Genomic DNA, 19208 nt, shown 5'->3' with positions numbered 1-19208 from the left:
CAAAAAGCGGAAATTCACATTTTTGTACCATAGTTTGTAAACGCTATAACTTTTACCCAAACCATTTTTTTTTTACCCAAACATTTTTTTTTTATCAAAGACATGTAGAACTATAAATTTAGAGCAAAATTTCTATATGGATCTCGTTTTTTTTGCAAAATTTTACAACTGAAAGTGAAAAATGTCATTTTTTTGCAAAAAAATCGTTAAATTTCGATTAATAACAAAAAAAGTAAAAATGTCAGCAGCAATGAAATACCACCAAATGAAAGCTCTATTAGTGAGAAGAAAAGGAGGTAAAATTCATTTGGGTGGTAAGTTGCATGACCGAGCAATAAACGGTGAAAGTAGTGTAGTGCCGATTTGTAAAAAAGGGCCTGGTCTTTAGGGGGGTATAAACCTGTGGTCCTTAAGTGGTTAAAAGGAGCCTGGTCCGGGGCCTGTCTTTAAAAGGAGCCTGGTCCGGGGCCTGTCTTTAAAAGGAGCCTGGTCCGGGGCCTGTCTTTAAAAGGAGCCTGGTCCGGGGCCTGTCCTTAGAGGGAGCCTGGTCCGGGGCCTGTCTTTAGAGGGAGCCTGGTCCGGGGCCTGTCTTTAGAGGGAGCCTGGTCTGGGGCCTGTCTTTAGAGGGAGCCTGGTCCGGGGCCTGTCTTTAGAGGGAGCCTGGTCCGGGGCCTGTCTTTAGAGGGAGCCTGGTCCGGGGCCTGTCTTTAGAGGGAGCCTGGTCCGGGGCCTGTCTTTAGAGGGAGTCTGGTCCGGGGCCTGGTCCGGGGCTTGTCTTTAGAGGGAGTCTGGTCCGGGGCCTGTCTTTAGAGGGAGTCTGGTCCGGGGCCTGTCTTTAGAGGGAGTCTGGTCCGGGGCCTGTCTTTAGAGGGAGTCTGGTCCGGGGCCTGTCTTTAGAGGGAGTCTGGTCCGGGGCCTGTCTTTAGAGGGAGTCTGGTCCGGGGCCTGTCTTTAGAGGGAGTCTGGTCCGGGGCCTGTCTTTAGAGGGAGTCTGGTCCGGGGCCTGTCTTTAGAGGGAGTCTGGTCCGGGGCCTGTCTTTAGAGGGAGTCTGGTCCGGGGCCTGTCTTTAGAGGGAGCCTGGTCTGGGGTTGCCTGTATTTATTGGGTGAAGATCTATATTAGTTTAGGAAGGTCTGCATTCATTTTAGGGTGCCATGAAAGGGGGCATATACTATATGGGATTCAAGTTCCATAGGTTGTATAAATGGGCAAGGCATGAGGCTAAAAAAATGCAATTTATTTCAAACTTCTAGCTGGAATAATAAAGGAATGGTACAACGTAAGGTCATAAGAATAGATGCTCCAGAATTATTATTACATGGGGAATGCAGGTAGCTTGCGTTCACATCTCTGTTTAGGAGATCCGGTGGGCTGTTGCGGCACAGAGCAGCCTGCCGGATCCTCTGCTTTACTGCTGGATCTCTATTGACTTCAATGAGGTCTGGCGATGGATAAATGCTGGGTTTTGACCAGACACAATGGCTCAATCAGACGACCGTATTTATGTGTTTGCATCTGTTCCGCATTGGACCCATTCATTTAAGCGAGCAGCATACCGTGTGCTGTCTGCATCAGCACTTCTGTTCCGCGGACAAGAATAGGCATTACTATCACGGGGCTGGCCTTGTGCGTTCCCCTTTTTGAGCAGTATCCGTGTTTTGCAGATCTGCAATTTGCTGACCACAGAACACATACGGCCATCTGAATGAGCCCTTAAACAGACATGTCAGGAGAAGTGACAGGTCCGCCAAGCATTCAGCATTCCTGATCAGAAGCGTACACGTTCCTGATCTACGACCAGATTTGATTCCCCAAGTTGAAATCTGATGTGCATGACCAGCGATTTTTTATTTTTTTTCCAGATCCGTTGAGTTACAGTAGTTCGCCTTCCGTTTTGGTTAGGAAAGGAAGGAGATGGTAATGCCTCTCGGTTTCTCTCTCGCCGTCCCTCTGTGCCAGTCAAACACATAGCTCAATATACGGATCACCCTAAAAGTTCCCGGGAAATTGGCAGAATTATTATCGATTCACAGAGCACGGCCAAACATCACTGCATGAATTAGCAAGCAGCTGTTTCTAATTTGACTCTAGAACGGTACACAGAGGAACTTGCTTTAGTGCGCGATCCTTTCATTTATAATGAATTTTAATCACCGCTACAGGTGAGAAAAATGTAGAAACAAGCTTGTATCTTGTGCAAGAAACAAAGGCAAGCCAGATGCTAACAGATTTACAGCCTGTGATAAAAGGAATGTTTTGGTACAGTTTACATGTAATTAGGCTGCAGCTGTTTGCGCTCCCCAGCCCGTGAAAAAGAAGCAGCGTATAGGATCTCGCTGCCTGTTTTCCAAAGGGAGTCAAGAAAAACAGTGATCCAACCCTAGAACCATTTATAGCGTATTCCTGAGGCTGACATAAAACTTTTTCTATCCCTGCCGCGCGTAAGCCGCTCAACGGAACTGTGATTCCGATTCCTGGACAGCCGGGGAAAAAAACAAAAAAAAATCCCGAGCCGTTCTGTCTCTTTTCGGATAGTTTGGCCCAACCAAGGGCAAGATGCAAGTTTAACCATAGAATTTTTTTTAATGAGATTCTTAAAAAAAGGAAAAAAACAGGATTCGGGGAATACAATCTCTCCTTATGGAAACGACGCAACGGTTCGAGGGGTCTTATAGGCCAGGCAATACGCATCTGGAATTCTGGGAAAGAGGGGATGCAAAGGAACATTGATGGCTACCTTACATCCTGTGGCATTCGACGCAGAGCTTGTTAGGCTACTTTCACTCTTATGTCTGTAATTCCGGTATTGAGATCCGGCAAAGGATATCAGTACCGGAATTAAAGGGATCCGTTTTGATTTTGCACATCAGGAGGCATCAGTTCCGTCAGGATGCGGTTGTGTGAAATCAAACCAGAAAAAACTGATCCGTCACTACATATGTTGAAGTCAGTGGTTGACGGATCCAGTTTTTGTTAGGCTCTGCCACCATTGACTTGCATTGTTTTCAGCGCCGGATCCGTTTTTATTACCGGACACAAAACCGCAGCTTGCAGAGGTTTTGTGTCCGGTCGCAAAACGCAAATGGAAGACATCCTGATGCATCCTGAACAGATCTCTTTTTCCATTCAGAATGCATGAGGACTAAACAGATTATTATTTTTTTTCGGTATTTAGATTCTCTGCCGGATCTCGATACCGGAAAACAACAACGCAAGTGTGAAAGTAGCCTTAAGAGCTCATTTGCATTACCTCTTCCTAAGGCCTCATGCACACGACAGTTCTGTTTTTTGCGGGCGGCGAAAAACTGAAGCCGCCCGTGTGCCTCCTGCAATGAAGGGATCGGGCGGCTCATTGTAGAAATGCCTATTCTTGTCCGCAAAACAGACAAGAATAGGACATGCTATATTTTTTTTGCGGGGCCACGGAACGGAGCAACGGATGCGGGACAGCACACGGAGTGCTGTCCGCATCTTTTGCGGCCCAATTGAAGTGAATGGGTCCGCACCCGAGCCGCAAAAAATGCGGACCACAACAATGGCCGTGTGCATAAGGCCTAAAAAACATGGTTGGGTTGCGTTCACAGTAGTGTTTGGATCAGGCTACCGGAGCTCACCTGCACTGGCGGATACAACAGTGTAGGACAGATCTACATTGACTATAATAGGATCCGGCGCTTCTGACACTCTTCCGGCATAAAGGCCAGGTTTTGGCTGGACAAAGACTGTCGCATGCAATGGATTTTGGTCCAGCCGACAGCTGGCATTTGTGCCGGATCAGGATGCCGCAGATACGAACACAACCTAACTTTTTACCAGCAATAGCACCACTTTTGTCCACTGGTGGTGTGTACTATTGCAGCTTAAAGTGGTTGTCCTGTAAGGACAATTTATTTCCTATCCCACAATGTCTGACCAGCGGAGGTTTGACCGCTGGGGTCCCCGCTGATCATGCGAACGGTGGCACGTGCTCTGTGTTTGAATAGAGCCATAGACGCACATGCGTGTCTGCCAAATCTTTAATCTCTATGGGACTGTCTGAGATAACCAAGTACAAGTGCTCAGCTATGTCCGGCAGGCCCGGAGAGATGAATGGAGCGTCAGTTCGCACGTGTGGCAGCTGCTCCATTGAAATGAGGGAACATGGCCCCCAGTTCTCATGATCAGACTGGGCTCCAGCGGTCAGACCTCTACCGATCAGACACATAAATTGTCTTCATGGCAGGGGCAGACTGACCATAGACCCTACAGGGAAATTACCCAGGGCTGCCCAAGCCCTCCTCACGTTTGCCAGTTGGGTACATAATGATATGATGATCAATGGCCGCAGGCCCTACTTTACTCAAATGTATCACCGGCCTCAGGACAGTAATACAGTTGACTATTGTGGCGAGAGCTTCAGTATTTTCTACTGCACTGTGGTAATTACCGTAGTTCTCCTGGGGTGGTATTTTGTGCCGCACTATGGTACTGCAGGTTGCGTCTACTTCTGTTGCCCCTGCCTATTTGTGTTGCCCCTTTTTCTGTCAATTTGGACCCATCTACGGGTTACTTTTTCTTTTTTATAATTTTTTTTTCTAGGGCCCATTCCCTTTAACTCAATTCAAAATAAATGGGTCTGACGCGCTCCTTTGTGTCTAGCAGTGTTTTTGTGTTCCAGTACATGTTTCAGCCTTGTAGGACTTGGATGTAGACTGGTACTGATCCAGATTTTAAGGTTGAAGGCACAGTGTGAATTCCCCTCCTATTAGCCCCCACTTCATGCTCCGTCCATGTGTCTGCGGGACCCAGCTGGCCTGACAGAACCCAGCTCTGCCTTTTCATGTATCTCATCCAGCAGACACCCGGGGATCTCTGTGTGCAGCTGACTCCTTCCTGTTTTGTTCACACTCAGGGGAATGCCTTACTCTCTCTTTGGGGTTAGATGTCCTTGAAAGCTTATGTACGCACTTGAAACAGCATTTAAAATGAATAAAAAAATTAGATGTAAATTCGTCTTCCATTTAAAAGCTCAGAATATTTAAAAAAAACTACATTTTAAGCATCAAATAGACCTAAATCGTCAAACAGTAACGTAAATGTTTTCTGGATTCCCTAACATTATATGGTTGTTTTACAAATTTAATTCAACTTTTTTAAATTTTTAATTTTTTTTTAATGTCCTGGCAAAGACAAATTTCAGTGTCTTTAGTGTCGTCGCCCCCCCCCCCCCCCCCCCCAATATTGTGAAGATATTCTAATTGGTTGTGGGTAAAATGGCATAAAATAAATACCTGCCAGTACTTTGATGCCCACTCCTGGCATTCGTTTTCTTGGCTGGAGCAATGACTTGCCCGTCTACACAAGACATACACTACTGAGGCCATTGATTGGTCTCAGTGCTCACGAGTAGAGATGGTCTCTTCATGACAGCCGCCAAGGTGTCGAGCCTCATAGTGGTGGCACTGGAACGACAAGGGCCTTGTCCAGTGAGAATTGTTTTTTGCTATTGGCTAGATTTTGTCCAATTTAGGAAAACTTTTAGTTATGGACCATCCTCTTGCAAATTGCAGCCGTCTCTGCAGGAGAACATTTACGGGGATCATACTGCATGAGGTGAAACATTTAGGCTACTTTAGGCTCTGTTCAACTCTACATTGGAGGCAGCGCTATTTTTTACCGTCAAAACGGACATCACGGCAGAACCTGATGGACCTCATTATAAGATCAGACCCCATTATCAGAAGAGTCTATTACGTGATGGATTTGGGATTACACTGTGGTTTCTGGTTTATAATGGAAGCCCTGATGAAGAGGTGAACAGAGTCCTTTGTTGTTTTATTATACATATTTTACCTACCTCATAATGCTCCATGTTGGGATATCTCCGATTGTACTCTTCCTCCTGTGCCCCCGCTTAGAAAAGCAAAAACAGTTGGGTTTGTCATTGCTTGGACCACATGATGAACACAAATGATCCGATTTGTTGGTCCTGGTGTATTAAAACATATCATTGGAACTAGTTTTAAGTTCTTTGATATTTGGCCAAATGTGAGGTATCGCCTAAAATGTTTCCTGCTATCTTCAATGGTAGTAACAAAAATAAAAATGAGAGGTGCACCTGCATAAAGAGGGGATGGTGTTTCTGAATGCATCCTATTCCCAGGATGTCTGGATCCCGTTTCACATACAGAAGGGAAACACTATGAAAATTGGCAGTTGAGTCCAAAAAATGTTCCAGTGCAACCATTAAACAGTCTGCCCTCCATCAAATTTGATGTTTGGGCGATATTCGGTTTCAAAGAAATCACAGCAGTCATTTGGTATAGAGGGTTAACATTGTGAAAATGGTTTTTCATCTGTTCTTCTTCTTTCATTGCGTTCTTTGCCTTTTACGCTTTGTCTTTGTGGAATTATTTGTTAACTGTAAGAAGATGTAGATTGGTAGAAGCCCTAGGTTCTGCTAAAGAGCTGTGGCCTTATTTCACAGATGCACTGGGAATTGTTTTTAATCTCCTTTCTGCTTTCCCATTACAGATGGTGATGACGACCCACAATTCTCCTGGGTGGCTTCATCTCCCTCCAGCAAAGACGTTGCATCACCCACTCAGATGATAGGGGATGGGTGTGATCTCGGCATAGGAGAGGAGGAAGGGGGATCTGGGTTGCCGTATCCCTGCCAGTTTTGTGACAAGTCTTTCAGCCGTTTGAGCTACCTGAAAAGGCACGAACAGATCCACAGCGACAAACTTCCCTTCAAATGCACGTACTGCAGTCGACTTTTTAAGCACAAGAGAAGTAGGGATCGCCACATTAAACTCCACACGGGGGATAAAAAGTATCACTGCCACGAATGTGAAGCAGCCTTCTCTCGCAGTGACCACCTTAAAATTCATCTGAAAACTCACAGCTCTAGCAAACCTTTCAAGTGTACGGTGTGCAAGCGTGGATTCTCCTCCACTAGTTCTCTGCAGAGCCACATGCAGGCTCATAAGAAAAACAAGGAACATTTGTCCAAGGCGGACAAAGATATGAAAAAAGACGACTTTATGTGTGATTATTGTGAGGAAACCTTTAGCCAGACCGAGGAACTGGAGAAGCACGTGATGACCCGACACCCTCAGCTCTCGGAGAAAGCTGACCTGCAGTGTATTCATTGCCCTGAAGTATTTGCGGACGAAACCTCTCTGCTCACCCACATTGATCAAGTCCATGCCAACAAAAAACACAAGTGCCCCATGTGCCCAGAGCAGTTCTCTTCCGTGGAAGAAGTCTACTGTCACTTAGATAGTCACAGACAGCCCGACTCAAGCAATCACAGCATTAGTCCAGATCCAGTCCTGGGCAGTGTGGCGTCAATGAGTAGCGCCACGCCCGACTCCAGTGCTTCAGTTGAACGGGGTTCTACTCCTGACTCCACCCTCAAGCCATTGAGATTGCATAAGAAAACTTTATCCCTGGACAGAGAGGATGGCCAAAATTGGCCCAAAGTTACCTACAGCTGTCCTTACTGCACCAAGAGAGATTTCAACAGCTTGGCAGTCTTGGAGATCCACCTAAAAACTATTCATGTGGACAAACCTCAGCAAACTCATACCTGTCAAATATGTTTGGATTCATTGCCCACCCTATATAATCTTAATGAGCACGTGAGAAAAGTCCACAAGAACCATGCCTACCCTATGGTGCAGTTTAGCAACATAACTGCTTTCCATTGTAACTATTGTCCAGAGATGTTTGCTGACATTAACAGCCTTCAGGAGCATATCCGTATCTCTCATTGTGGCCCTAACGCTACACCTCAGGAGGGCAATAATGCCTTTTTCTGTAACCAGTGTTCTATGGGATTCCTTACCGAGTCCTCACTAACCGAACATATTCAGCAAAGCCACTGTAACGTAGGAAGTTCAAAGCTCGAGTCCCCGGTGATACAGCCAACACAGTCCTTCATGGAAGTATATTCGTGCCCCTATTGCACAAACTCCCCCATATTTGGATCTATATTGAAACTCACAAAGCATATTAAAGAAAATCACAAAAACATTCCACTGGCAAATAATAAGAAGTCAAAATCTGAGCAGAGTCCAGTATCTTCAGATGTCGAAGTTTCATCCCCTAAAAGGCAACGGTTGTGTCCAAGCCTAAACTCTGTGTCCAACGGAGAGTATCCCTGTAACCAGTGTGACCTAAAGTTTTCCAATTTTGACACCTTTCAGACGCACTTGAAGTCACACTTAGAGTTGCTGCTAAGAAAGCAATCCTGCCCACAATGCAAAGAGGACTTTGACTCTCAAGACTCCCTCCTGCAGCACCTCACAGTACACTACATGACCACATCCACCCATTACGTGTGCGAGAGCTGTGACAAGCAGTTCTCCTCAGTGGATGATCTGCAAAAGCACTTATTGGACATGCATACTTTTGTATTATATCATTGCACTCTTTGCCAAGAAGTCTTTGATTCTAAGGTTTCCATCCAAGTGCATCTGGCGGTAAAACACAGCAACGAGAAGAAAATGTACCGTTGCACGGCCTGTAACTGGGACTTTAGAAAAGAGGTAGACCTTCAGCTTCATGTCAAGCATAGCCATTTGGGCAATCCAGCAAAATCACACAAGTGCATCTTCTGTGGAGAAACCTTTAGCACCGAAGTGGAACTGCAGTGTCATATCACGACTCACAGTAAGAAGTACAATTGCAAATTCTGCAGTAAAGCTTTCCATGCAATTATTCTCCTAGAAAAGCACCTGCGCGAAAAGCATTGCGTCTTCGACACCAATAGCCAAAATGGCACTGCTAATGGAATGGTGCCAACGAGTAAAAAGTCTGAGGCAGCTGAAGTCCCAAGTGTGTTAATGAAGAACCCAGAGGTTTCCAACAGTCATGAGGCCAGTGAAGATGATGTAGATGCTTCTGAGCCAATGTATGGCTGTGACATCTGTGGGGCGGCGTACACGATGGAAGTCCTTCTCCAGAATCATCGTTTACGAGATCATAACATAAGACCGGGTGAAGATGATGGCTCTAGGAAGAAAGCTGAGTTTATCAAGGGCAGTCACAAGTGCAATATCTGCTCAAGAACTTTCTTCTCTGAGAATGGTCTGCGAGAACACATGCAGACACACAGGGGTCCTGCAAAACACTACATGTGCCCCATTTGTGGGGAGCGTTTCCCATCTCTTTTGACGCTCACTGAGCATAAAGTTACTCACAGCAAAAGCTTGGACACGGGGACCTGCAGGATCTGCAAAATGCCTCTTCAGAGTGAGGAAGACTTTATTGAACACTGCCAGATGCATCCAGACCTTAGAAATTCCCTAACTGGCTTTCGCTGTGTGGTCTGCATGCAGACAGTCACATCTACCCTCGAACTTAAAATTCATGGAACATTCCATATGCAAAAGCTGTCCGGAAGCTCTGCTGCCTCCTCCCCTAATGGACAAACTCTGCAGAAGATGTATAAATGTGCCCTGTGCTTAAAAGAATTCCGAAACAAGCAGGATCTTGTAAAGTTAGACGTTAACGGCTTGCCGTATGGACTCTGTGCTAGCTGCTTAAGCAGAACCACCAATGGACAACCTTCTAACCCAACATCGCAAGAGGTCTGTGAGCGGCTATGTGTCAGTCTACGATGCCCTGAGTGCAGTGTCAAGTTCGAGAGTGCAGAGGATCTGGAAAGTCATATCCAGATTGACCATAGAGACTTAACACATGATGCTAGTGGCCAAAGGAAAGTGGCGCAAACCTCTCCTCTCCCCAGAGTAAGTGCATGTTCCAAATTGCTTTATGTTCAGATAGTATTTTCGCAGAATGGTATTGAGGGTCCTACAGTTTTAGCTGCTTATCCTCTGTTGCTTCTTGAATGGGATGTAGCAGAAAGGGGCCAATGTGTTTTGGCTATTCATTAAAAGGGTATTCCCATCTGGACATTTATGGCATATCCTCAGAATATGCCATTCCTAACTCTGGGACCCGCAGTCATGGGGGTACCATCTCTTGATGAATGTGAACAGGAGGTGGCTGTGCATGCGTAGTTCTCTCCGTTTACTTCTATTGGAGTTCTGAAAATTTCAACATAACTCCCAGAGAAGTGACTGGGGACCGCCGTTCATGTGTGGCCACCATAAATGTAGGTGAATGGGTGAAGGGCCCAGTTCTCAAGACCTCCAGAGGTGGGACCCACAAGTATCAGACTCTCTAGATGGGAATAACCTCTTAATTCAGATGCTTAATAGTATGTAAAGTGTAACTGTTTCAGTTTATTTTTAATATTGCGTAGGGACAAGGATGTTAAAGGGTATGTGCAGGCAGTATACATTAATGACCTTAGGATTGGCAGAGGTCAGACACCTGGCACCCCCGCCAGCTGTTTGTAGAGGAAGCGGTGCTCCATGTGAGCACTCCTTCCTCTTCATTACAGTACCAATTGTCTCTGTTTCATTCACTTGACCAGAGCGAGTACTTATAATTACACTGCACCGCCGCTGCAAGGGAGATGACGCGCAGTGTAGTGAAGAGGAAGTAAAGCTCACATGGAGCACCGCCTCCTCTTCAGATGATCGGCACAGGTGCCGGGTGTCAGACTTAGGGCTCATTCAGACGGCCGTATGCTGTCCGCAAAAATGCGGATCCGTTTTTTTGGCAGACAGTTTAGCATGTCCGCAAAAAAACGTATTGCATTCTGTTTTTTTGCTGACCCATAGACTTAAATAGGGCCATGTCCTGATTTTCACTGACAAGTATAGGACATGTTTCATTTGTTTTGATGAGCTGTGCAATGGAAGAAAAGGCCCCATAGAAGTGAATGGAACAGCATCTAATCCGCAAAAAAACTGATCCGCATTTTTGCTGACTGCATACGGCCGTCTGAATGAGCCCTTATCCTGAGGATATATATACTGCCTGCACATACCCTTTAAACATTTTTCTAATATGCTTAATATGGAAAGATGTTTATTTTTACTAGAAAACAAGGTGTAAAGAGTCTTCGCAGCAACAGCATTGCTAAAGAAAATCTGTCTTCAGCATTTTACTGAGTGCTGAAGACCCCTGTGTGTAACAGAGAGAGGCTTTCAGCCTGCCTCTCGTCACAGCCCAGTCCCTGACTATGCACATGCGCACTGCCCATCACCCTGCCTATATGACTTGTTATACACAGGCATCTTAAGCGCTCAGTAAAATGCCAAAGACTGAAGACAGACTCTCATTATTAAGGCTTAATCAGAGCTTTAAGAAGGCTGTTTACACTAAAACAACAGTTTCACTTTAAAGGAGCTGTAAAATGTTATGCAACTTATATTTAGTTTCATTTAATATTTTGAATATGGCCCCATTCAGACGACCGTATGGCCGCCATGCTCATGTTGCGGACCGCAAACACAGGGCCCGCAATACACGGGCACCAGCCATGTGATTTCCGTGCTGCAGTGCAGACCCATTGACTTGAATATGTTCACTATCCGCAACATAGGGGGCACGGATCTGAAACGCACGGAATCTCTTCCGCGGGCTTCTTGGTCCGTGGTCCACACCTTAAAAGATAGGACATGTCCTATCTTTTGCTGTATGTTTCAGACCGTGGACCCATTCAAGTCATTGGGTCCACACACACCGCAGCACGGAGTTCACACGGCGGTCGGCAACTTGGGCACAGCAGCCATACGGTTGTCTGAATGGGGTCCATCTCTGCAGTCAGTAAATTTGAATTATTCTTAGAAACAATTAGAACCTTTAGGCTATGTCCACACACAACTGAAAATACAGCGTTAATGTCTGCTACGTTTTTTTTGCTGTAAAGTCCCATATTGCATGCGTTTTTGCCACTGAAATGGCTGTAGGTTCCATCCTCTGCATTGCAAAGAGTGAAATATGCAGTGTATGCACTGCATAAACTGACAAATCCACAACGCAGGTCAATTTACGCAGAATTTTTTAAAAAAAAATAAAAAAATGTATTCCCTGCAGCGTCTGGACAAGATTTCAGAAAATTTCATCCACTTTGCTGGTACCGTGCAACACTGCGGATTTGCCACACAAAAACTTGCATGGAAATTGACCTAAACATAGAAAAAAATTATTCTCCAGCCCGGAAGCCCTCAAATTTTATTAACAGTCCTTTATTTTGTAATTTTAAAAGTATAATAGATCCCTGGGCATTGACGCGTTTTGAGCTTCAGCAAAAGAGCTATTAATCATAGATTGTTTTTGTCGAGGCTTGAAACGCGGCAATGTTCCGGGATGTGTTAACTTTTTCAATTATGAAATAAAGGACTGTTTTTAACTTTGAGGGTGTCTGTGATGAGAACGACTTCTTCTATGTTTTGGATTTAAGTTACCGCTCGCAGGTGTGGTATTCCTCCCTCTTGTGGAAATTGATTGCAACCAAGTTGCTATATTGCATGGGTGGACTGGAACACGTACTGCTCTCGAATTATTTATGACTTTCAGTGCAAATTTTTAATTCTTAGGCTCCATTCACACGTCCGTGGTGTGTTGCGGACCCGCAAATTGCGGATCCGCAACACACCCGCCCGGCACCCCTATAGAAATGCCTATTCTTGTCCGCAAGTTGCGGACAAGAATAGGACGCGTTCTATCTTTTGCGGACCTGAAGATCGGGGCCGCGCTCCGCAAATGCGGATGCTGACCGCACACTGTGTGCTGTCCACATCCATTCCGTTCCCATAGAAAATGAATGGGTCCGCACCCGTTCCGCAAAATTGCGGAACAAATGCGGACCCATTTGCGGACGTGTGAATGGAGCCTTAATGTGTCAGTTTTGGTTATCCTTGCATTTCAACGGATTTCACTCCAGTGAATGTGGTGGGGCGGGGTGAAATCAGAATTTTTGTTGATTTTTGTTTCAAATGAAACTACCACAAAATCTGCCCAAAAAATCCACTAAATTTTGCAGTGCAATTTGCTGTGACTTTCTCAGCAGAAGTTTTCTGGTATGTGTGGGCATATCCTTAAATTGCATTCACGTGGTCAGCCATATTGTGGTTTTTGCTGCAATTACACAAAATCACAGCAAAATCATGACCGTGAATATTCTTCAAAAATGTCCTGATCTACACTGATACAATGTAACAAACTCTAGATGTATATGCAATCAGTCTGGAATTCTATTCTTGGCTCACAGAAGATTGCATTGACTGGATACACGCCAACAAACACTCAGTTGGATGAACAGTAATTGGTCAGGATTGGTTTTCAGCCCTTGAATGCAAACGGGCATAGTGCCTCCTGCTGGGTTTCCAGTAAGCGTTTGGACTTAAAAGAGTTTTCCGACATTTTAATACTGATGACTAGGGTTGAGTGAAGCATTTGATCCGAAGTCGGTTCATTCAAAACTTCATTTGAATGCTGTATGGAGACCAGTCTCTGTACAGCATTCAAATGTATGGGCTGCACGGAGGCGAAACTCGTTAAGTCCGAAGTTGGCTTTGGTACTGTACCTCGGTACTGAAGCCAACGTTGGATTGCAGTTTAAAAATGGTTTTCAGGTTGTACAAGTCGTGAGACTTCTCACTTAATGAATTTCACCTCCACGCAGCCCATACATTCGAATGCTGTACAGAGACAGGTCTCCGTACAGCAGTCAAAGTAAGTTTTGAACAAAGCAACTTCGGATCTATGATCCGAAGTTTGCTTCACTCAACCCCACTGATGATCTATCCTCCAGATAGGTCATCAGTATCTGATCGCGGGGGTCCGACACCCGGGAACCCCACGATCAGCTTTTTCAGAAGGCATCGGCTCTCATATAAGCGCCGCTGACTTTTCGCAGCTTAGCAAGCAAAGCGGTGTACATTGTATAGCGGCTGTGCTTGGTATCGCGCTCAGCCCCATTGACTTCTATGAAGAAAAATTAGTTGTCACTGGCCTAGGAAAAGCTGTGAGAAGGACGTGGCGCTCCCAGGAGCATTGATGCCTTCTCGAACAGTGATCGGTGGGGGTCCCAGGCATCGGACCCCAATGGATCAGATGCTGATGACCTATCCTGGGGTCATCAGTATTAAAATCTTGGAAAAACCCTTTAATATGGTCATACACATTAAAGTCGGCCAAACCAACTGATTTTGGCGGGACCAGTGGACCATCTGATGGGTCTCCTGACTTTTTCCCTAGTAGAGATGTCCGAGAAAAGATAGATTGGGTTGGTGGATTTTTCCATGTCTGATGCTTTTGTTCTCAGGGGAGAAATGATGCTGCCAGAGGTTCAGAACAGGGGACGTGGCTGTCAACCAAACAGGCGTTTAACCGACGGCTATCTAAAGTGTACTGCCAGCTTCAGTCCACCCGTGAGCCATTTTGGCTGACCAGTAGCACAGAAGGGTAATGCCCAAAGGCCCAAAGCATTAAGTGTGCATAAGGGCCTCCACCTAGAACCTGCACAGTGTATGGAGCTCACCGCACATGTAACTGTGATATTATCAAACCTAATATGTGCAAATAATTCAGTATTAATAATGTCATTCAGAGGGTTAGTGGTCTAAACCAAACGATCATTCATATCTTTAGGCTTGCCTTGTGCTGCTTGTAAATTACCAGTTAAATGGTCTTGTCCTGCCCATGCATTCTGTAGAATAATCTCTGTAATAGTAAACCTTACAGTTGGGTGCCATAGAATAAGCTTGATCCTCTTCTCTCTGTCTTCCAGTAATCTGACAGCCTTGAACTTTCTTTATGTACAATTTACCAGTACGCTCTTGACTGACGAACCATGAGGGTCCATGCACATGGCAGTGTAGCTTTTGTGGATTTTTTGTGTGAAGTTTTGTGTGGTTTCTGCTCCAAAATCCACATGTAGATTTTTTTTATTTGTGGATTTTGACCTGGATTTTCCCCAGGTCACACCTATTGAATTAAAAACCCACGCAAACAGTTCAAAATCTCCACCACAGATCTATTTCCTCCTTTGTGCATACACCCTAAAAGGGCATTCGTAAGCTTCTCTGGGGCCCTACTGCACCTACATATGCCTTCTATTTCATACGGAGGTGTTATATTCCATAAAAATCCAATATTGCGGGATGCTCCATGTAAAAACAGTACACCAGTTCAGCAGGCACTAAATCTGTCCACAAATGGAACCAATCTGGGGTTAAAAAGACTGAGTCCCAATTGACACTGGTATAAAAACACATGTCTTCCAGGGCTACCAAATTTGGAAAAAAGACACAGTACTTCCAGTGGTGACTCACCACCACTCAATAGATAGGCAGGGAGGGGTTCAGCAGGTCTCCAAGTAGGTCCACACAGTCAACTTAAATCTCCAGCTCTTCTACTAGATTACTGTTTGAACCGCAGACAATTCCCAAACCGTCTAGGCAGACTCCAGGTATCCAACCTGTCAGCTGTTATACTTGAGGAGAAAACGAGGACATAGTGCTGACCGCAAGGAAAGGTTTGAAAACAAAGCATTTTATTATACTCACAAAGGAACATTAAAAAGGGCTTCAATAAAATAGCATGCTGAACGCTGACCACATAGCCCGACCCAGGGTTTCACCTTCTTCTGACTTCTTTGCGGTCGTCTTTTTTTTTTCTCTGTTAAAGTATAAAGACTGACAGGTTGGATATCTGGAGTGTGCCTGAGAGTCAATTTGGAGGGTTTGGGAATTGGCTGTGGTTCTCACAGGAATATAGTAGAAGAACTGCAGATTTAAATGGTCTCTGTGGACCTACTTGTAAACCTGTGATCCTCTTCCTGCGTGTGTATATAGGGTGGTGGTGAGTTACCATTGGATGTCCTGTGTTTCTTTTTTCCCCAGAATACATGTGTTTTTATACTAGGGATACTCCTTTGCATCTAGGAGACAATATCTCTGACATACGGCAGTACATGGTGTCCATGTAGCTGCCATGCAGCCTACTACTGACCTATGCACATGAAACCTAATAATGTGTTTTTCATGCAGTACTAAATTTTGCATCTACTAACCTTTGTAGCACTCTGAATTACTAAAAGTGCATAATCCTGTAGCAGGTGGAGCCATATCTGTGGGCCTGCTTCCTGTGGGGTAACCCAGGGGCCAGATATGACTTTAAAGAAGTTCTTTGGTTTCATAATGACTTTTTTTTTTATCTGCTCAGAGTACCTCAAATACTTTCCTTTCCCCTTTTCTCAACTTCACTGCATCCTGGCAGGATGTTTAGATGCATGATTTCCTGGTTTCATCAGCTTCCTGCTAGGTCTTCTAACCAATCCCAGGGCCTGCTCTGCTGTCATTCTACTCTCTCTGAAGTAGTCACATTCTCTACACCTCCCCTCTCCATGTTAGCTAGGCGGGACCAAGTTTTGTGTAACATTACAGAGCAAAGCATACAGTGATTGGTTAGGGAGCCCAGCAGGAAGCTGATGAAAACAGGAAGTTCTGCATGTAAACATCCTGCCAGGATGCAGTGATGCTGGGGGAAAATGGCATGAAAAGCAGGCACTTGGATAATAAATATGCAGTTTTTGAGGTAAGCTGGACAGATAAAATTTCATTATTAAACCGGAGAACACCTTTAAGTTTCAGGTTGTATAATGTCAGTCTAACACTTTGATAGCTTGTGATTCTTAGCTGTATCCAGCTTTGGAACCAGAATATGCAATAGGACAAAATAATCCCAATTTAATTTCCGTATTTTCTTACCTGCATTAAAATAAATATTGAGTGTTCTGTAATTAGTTTACTTTTAGATAGGTCCGGGGGACAAACTGTTGTCACACTGTGCATGGCAATAATTGCATGCACTATATCAGGTTCCCCGAATTTCAGGGTTCTATATGATTACCTAGGTAATGGCTACATTAGTGATTCAAGTCTATGCACAAACATGGGTGGTTATAGAGGAAAGAAGGGTCTCCATGGTGTTCCAGCCGAGTAATTTAGTGGGATGACTATTTTCAAAAACCACTTACTCCCTCTATTTCCACCTCCTGTTTTTGTTTTCACCTTTCATGTACATTTGCATGACCTTTTTGCTTTTGTTTTTTTTGTGTACTTTAATAGAAGAAGACGTACCAGTGCATCAAATGCCAGATGACCTTTGAGAATGAAAGAGAAATCCAGATTCATGTTGCCAACCACATGATAGGTAAGAAGTTTTTACTTAAAATTTATTTTATTTTTTTCCTTTTGTAAATACCCCCCTCCGGTTATTGCAATTCAGTTTTTTTCCTTCCCAGCAGCACTACATCACACAGTTCATTGCTATGTACATTGAATATGATGCATATTGAGAAATGGACTTTTTGAGCAAAAGCACATCTATTTAGCCATGCAAAAAAAGCACCTGTTGCTTGTCAACAGTTTATAAGCAATTATACTTTTTTTTTTTGTGTCCTGACATTTGAATGAATGTAACCGCTTGCACTTTTCTGGGGAAAAAAAATCCAGTCCTCTTAGAAAAGCAGAAATGACTCCAGAAGATTTTGCTTTGACAAATCTATATCTCTGTGCATGTGTAATATACTGGGCGAAAGTTTTAAGCAGGGGTAGAAAAATGCTGCAGAGTAATAATGCTCTCAAAAATAGAAGTGTCGGTAGTAATGTGTAGTGTGACTACCCATTGCCTGCAAAACGGCATCAATTCTTCAAGGTACACTTTCACAAAGTTTTTGAAGGGACTCCGAAAGCATGTTCTTCCAAACATCTTGGAGAACTAACTTCAGATCTTCTGTGGATGTTACATAGTTAATACAAAAAAAAAAACATAAGTCCATCAAGTTTAATCAGGATGTAGGCTTGCTCATATCCTTCTGTCTCTTCATGTAATCCCAGACAGACTCCATGATATTGAGATCAGGGCAGTGTGGGGACCATATCGTCACTTTCAGGACTCTTTGTTCTTTACTCTGAAACGGGTTGTCCCCATTTTTTTATGATAACATTTTACTCATTTTGGACTAAAATTCATTTTTTCAATTATTCTTTATTAAAAACATTGAGCCGTTCTGTGACAAAGGGTTAACTGTCTAGCTGTGTGAATGGTACATTCATTTTGTGCCAGTCTAATTAACCTTCTCTAAATTTCTAGGAGGTCATAAACACTACTTTAAGAAACCTTTTTATCAGTAAGATAAGAAATGAGCTATAATGTGTGTTTAGGAGGTCAGAGAGAAGGAGCTGTTGGCTGAGCTGCATTACGGAACTGAGTGAAAATTCAAAGCCTGTTCCTAGAGAAACTCAAGGCTGCACAGAGACAGGGGTTCAACATTTTTAATTAATGCCAATTGAAAAATTATTTTTAGCTTAAAATGAGTACAATGCAATAATAGAAAAATGGCCCCCAAAGGTGTACATTGCCTTTAAGATTGCCCGCAGATGATGTGGCCCAGACCCACTTGTAATTGCCGCACCTGTAATTGTCAGCCATTTATTTATTTTACGCACTTATATAGCGCTGCTATATTCCACAGCGCTTTACAGACATTAGCATCAAGCTGTCCCCAATGGGGCTCACAATCCAAGATCCCTATCAGTATGTCTTTGGAGTGAGGGAGTATCCAAAGGAAACTCGCGCAAACACGGGGAGAACATACAAATGCCATGCAGATGCTGTCCTTGGTCGGATTAGAACCTAGGACCCCAGTGCTTCAAGTCGCCAGTGCTAACCACTGAGCCATCATGCTGCCCATCAGCTGGTTCATACTTTACAGTTGTGGCCGGGGCTAAACCGGGAATATTTAAAAGGACCTTTACTAAGGGTACAGGAGGGCTCCATACAAATCTGTGGGTGCCAAAGAACTTGGAGGCTATGCTAATATGACTGTGTGCTTCAGGCCTAACAATGATCACTTAATTTAAAGGAAACCGTTGACTTCATTTTAGGACCCTAAGCCACCACCATGTTGTTTTAGTCGGAGCTAATAGGTTTCTACAAATGGGGAGATTTTTTCTTACTGGCACAAAAGAAAAAGTGGAAAAGTTGACAATCGCCACCAGTTAGGCGACATCTGATAAATAATAACTAGAACCTGGTTGCTTTAGTCAATGACTCCACTTTGGCACCGGTTGTGATAAAGAAGCATAAAAAGTAACGCAAAAACAAAGTGTAGTAAAGCCCTTGTATGCTAAAATGCAATCTGCGTACAGGTCTTCGTAAATTCCCACAATGATATTATATATTCGGATGAACTGAAATGATTACTGTGTCTTCTCAATTTAGCAATGTAAATTCCTTGCACTGGGTAGAAGTTGAATCTGCTATCTAGTAAAAGATATTTGTAATGACTCTG

At 44.1% G+C, this 19208-nt stretch overlaps 1 protein-coding gene across 3 annotated transcripts in view; it reads left to right on the top strand.

Moving 5' to 3' along the window:
• Nucleotides 1–19208, top strand: part of ZNF423 (zinc finger protein 423) — a 251791-nt gene that overhangs the window by 134112 nt on the left and 98471 nt on the right. For all 3 annotated transcript variants that reach the window (XM_040409704.1, XM_040409707.1, XM_040409705.1), the window contains 2 exons: nt 6515–9738; nt 16981–17065. In XM_040409704.1, coding sequence (XP_040265638.1) covers nt 6515–9738; nt 16981–17065 — 3309 coding nt within the window. The remainder of the gene's footprint in view (nt 1–6514; nt 9739–16980; nt 17066–19208) is intronic.

This window comes from Bufo bufo, chromosome 10 (genome assembly GCF_905171765.1).
Source record: "Bufo bufo chromosome 10, aBufBuf1.1, whole genome shotgun sequence".
Classification (NCBI taxonomy): domain Eukaryota; kingdom Metazoa; phylum Chordata; class Amphibia; order Anura; family Bufonidae; genus Bufo; species Bufo bufo.
This window is presented reverse-complemented; position numbering and strand designations above follow the sequence as displayed.